This window comes from Ctenocephalides felis, unplaced genomic scaffold (genome assembly GCF_003426905.1).
Source record: "Ctenocephalides felis isolate EL2017-DRISC unplaced genomic scaffold, ASM342690v1 CF-g0.4_SCAFFOLD_01170, whole genome shotgun sequence".
Taxonomy (NCBI): domain Eukaryota; kingdom Metazoa; phylum Arthropoda; class Insecta; order Siphonaptera; family Pulicidae; genus Ctenocephalides; species Ctenocephalides felis.
In genome coordinates, this window is record NW_020537324.1 from 38,880,965 (window position 1) to 38,885,192 (window position 4,228).

Here is a 4,228-nt window from a genome sequence, read left to right on the forward strand (position 1 = left end):
TCTACATGGTTTGTCGCATCCTAGACCAAATGCTACAATTAGATTGATATGGCAACATTATGTATGGCCTTCCATTAAAAAAGATTGTCGATAATGGGCTCGCAGCTGCCTAGATTGCTAGCGCTCAAAAAGTAGTCGACACATTGTCTCAAGTCCTGTAGTATTCTCATTGCCAGGAGCACGATTCGAGAATGTACACGTCGACATCGTTATTATGCCGTTATCAGATGGATTTCGTTATTGTCTAACATGCGTAGATCATTTTTCACGTTGGCCTTAAGCAATCTATAGAAAATCAGGAAGCAGCTACAGTGGCAAAAGCATTCTTTTCAAACAGGATAGCGAGATTCGGAGCTCCACTAAGAGTTACATCAGATCAGGGTTATATGAATCGTGTTTATTTGATCAGCTCAACTGATTAATGGAAACTACATATTTTAGGACAACTGCTTATCGCCCGGCTGCTAACGGTATGGTCGTAAGATATCATCGACAATTAAAAGCCGCAATAAGATGTCATAACACTGAGCGCTGGACTGAGATATTACCGACAGTCATTCTTGGTATTCGATCAGCATGGAAAGATCTTCAAGCGACTGTCGCTGAGATGTTATATGGCGAGAGTCTAAGATTACCGGGTACCATGCTGGTATCAACCCAAGAGACCAGTCATAGTGAGTCCGATTTTGTAAAAAATCTTAGAAAGCAGATGAGAATGGTTAGGCCTGTGACTGGCACAAGGCATGGGGAAAAACCAAACTTTAGGTTCAAAGAGATGGAAAATACAAATTATGTATTTCTTCTATTATTGATGGAACAAAAAGACCTCTGCAGAATCCTTATGAAGGCCCATTTGAAGTTTTATCACGATCCTCAAAAACTTTCAATTTGATGATACGTGGTAAAAATGTCACTGTATCAGTAGATCGGATTAAACCAGCCTATGAAATAGCGGTGAAAACAAACCATTGAGATGTTTCCAATCACCCACAAATAGTTCCTTCGTGACAACGTCACTGGGAGGGAGAATATGTGGGAGATTGGCAGGTCGCGTCAAATTTAGTAAGCGGCGTAAAAAAATAAAATGAGGGTTGAGTTTTGTTTGACGGGATGTTTTTGCAATGAGAAAATTTGTACAAATAAATTTATAAAATTTATCACTGCATTAAAGGTTAAATTTTATTATACTCATTTTGATTTTATATGAGGTTTTTATTTAATTCTCAAGTGACCATTTGTTTGCTCACTGCCTTTTGTATTCATTTTTGACACATACTATTTATTTCAAACGCTGTGCTGTGAAAGTACTTATTGGTTTAATGTGAATAATGTGTTACCAAAACATTTTATGAATTATTATTGCATTTAGGTTATTCAAATTGAGATCCTAAATTTGGAATTCATCGAAGGGGTCACCATAGACATTTTTGCCTAATCACTTATTGTGAGTTAAAATAGACAGCGATATGAATAAGAAAATTAGATTATAACACAGATAGTAATTTTGGAAATCATATTCATAAAAATTTCAAATATGTGTACATACAAATATAAGATCTTCGAAAACAAAGTTGTTTGAAAATTGCTTATAAAGAGCTCACATTATGTCATGTGACATCCACAAAAGTACAGTTTTGATAGATATGGAAGTAATCATTTCAAATATATACAGTACAATCTATTCACAATACAAATTCTTCATTACAATACTAATGAGTTTTGCAGTTATATGGTCCATGACATTTATATTTTTAGGGTTTGGCAAATGTCACAGTTCACAGAAGGCCACAAATACCACAGAAGATTGGAAAGTATCAGCAGTACGAACTTGCATTATATTACATGATTTTATCACTGCCACTGCTTGTACGTTGCCACTGCTTGTACGTTGCCACTGCTTGTAAGTTGCCATCCCTACTGGATTTTGACGTTCCAGCACTGACAATACCAAAATTCCAGCTATCATCGATGGCAAATACGTCATAACCAATTTCAGTTTAGTTTCGGTGCGAAAAGTCACAAGAACACAATTTTCACTGTACAAAGTTTAGAATATAAAAAAAATCGAAAAAAAACAACATAATTTTTGTTCTTTCTCGAAAAATGCTCAAACCAATTTGGAAAACTAAGGTAAATATATGTGCTGGCACCGAAATTCAATGAATTTTTAAAATCTGAAGTCATTTCCGAACAAACAATGATTAGTGAAATTTTTTCGATGCAGTCCAAAATGGCGTTGAAAATGTAAGTTGCCATCATTTTTGGCTTGTAAGTTGCCACCCCACTATTTTCATTGTTTCGTCGTGCTATCTCATTTATATGACTTTTTAATTGTATGGAATCGTCATTCAAACTAAATTGAATTGTTTTTAGTGCATTTTTATACCATTTTTGAATATATTTCTTTCAATGTTTATAATAAAAATTTATTTTTAGTATGGCTGCACGTCGACCAAGAAAAACCGATTTTGATGTAACCGATATTGATGCATTGATGCACTTGTTTCTATCAAAGCCGTCGTCATCAACAAAAAATCAAAGAAAAGCACCGCAAAATAAATAATCTAAGATCAGCATGCGTAGTTTTTCTCGTTATCTCGATAAATTCAATGCAGAAGTACCCGATATTTAATAATAATATTAAATGATGTTGTTGACGATGAATAATTGATGAATTGTTGCTCGAGTGTTTACGTTTGTCCGAATTGCGACTCTGATGATGACGACGAGAAGGAAAATGATGAATAATTTAATTTTTGATGTCATTTTTTTTTCAATTCGTTGTTCAAAGCTATTTATTTAAATTTTTCATGCTCTTTTTCAATTCATTTTAACGCTCATTTAATTTCCAATCAATAAATTTTCATAAATTTTGTCAATTATGCGTTTGTACTTCAGTTATCTCGAATTTTCAGCGATTTTTGCAGGGGTGGCAACTTACAAGCCTTTTTTTGGCGGGGTCATTTTCGAGATCTTTTGAAAATCGGCTGTAAAATTTTCATTTTCACATAACTCAAACGATCTGATGCAATGGATTAAAGCTTTTGAGGTCCTCTTTCCAACGGTATATTCACATCAAAGATATGTGTACTCAATGTCGAGATATAAGCATGAAAGCGATGGGGTGGCAACTTACAAGCCTTTTCCCTACCTAATATAATAATTTAGTTTTCAAACGGGATTTATAATATAGTTGTGATGTTTATCCGGTGCATTCACAACTATCATTTTCCACATTTCTTTTGAATTCATAACTGCCCAATTATTAAATTTGCTAGATTTTAATATTTTGTATCTAAAATGTGATTTGTAATGTTTTTAAAATTTCGTACTATATATAAAATGTTTTCAGTAATAATAATATCTAAATTACATTTTTCTTAATAATAATTCGATATACATTATTACTTAAGTTCATATCTTAAGTGAATTAATTGGTCAAATGTCAGTTCATATGTGCACTACTCTATCTATGATCAACGAAATTAGAGCAGTAAACGAAGAAAAAAAGGGTGTAACCTGTGAACTTTTTACAGTGCTCCAATTTGAATGATACTTTGGAAACTCTTGATCCAAGTTAATTCTAGATGAAATGCGATTAATTGTAATGTTGATGGGAATGGCACTCATAAAACTATTTGATTTATATAAAAAAAAAACACACCCTTAACAGTACTAATTTTAAAGCTTATATTGAGCACTATAAAACCCCCATGGAATATATAAAATGTACCACCTCGCCGCTAGACGGCTTCAAATACAACAATTAAATTTTAAACGAAATAAAAAAAACGACTTTGCTTTTTCATATCTATCAATACTGTTGACGCATGTTGAATTTATTTTATATTTTTTCAATTTTTGGCACATCTCAGCTGCTTTTCGGCAATAATAATCTGGACATTACATTTTTCTTGTTCATAAACATGAATATATTATATTTTAATATTGTCTTAGACTATAAGTGAATTGAAATGTTTGGCAGATACAGTCTTCATTTGTTTCAATAACAATAATATGCGTTTTTTGTATCTTTATCCATTTATTTTTACAATCTTACTAAATTTCTTTGATTCAAAAAATCCTGAAAAAATTCCTTAACAAACTTCAGAAAGATTTATCGAAATCCGAATAATCGTTTAGCAGGATTAAAGAAGAATTTTATATATCAGATATATATATTTATTTTTAGTTTCCACTGAATGAAGGCTAGGATTATAGCCGAAAC

At 32.4% G+C, this 4,228-nt stretch overlaps 1 protein-coding gene across 1 annotated transcript; it reads left to right on the forward strand.

The window, feature by feature from the left end:
- Positions 1-421: 421 nt before the first annotated feature.
- Positions 422-1,986, forward strand: LOC113367209. Its single transcript, XM_026608839.1, has 2 exons — positions 422-793; positions 1,756-1,986. Exons 1-2 carry the CDS (start codon positions 422-424, stop codon positions 1,984-1,986), a joined length of 603 nt encoding a protein of 200 aa, XP_026464624.1.
- Positions 1,987-4,228: the final 2,242 nt, after the last annotated feature.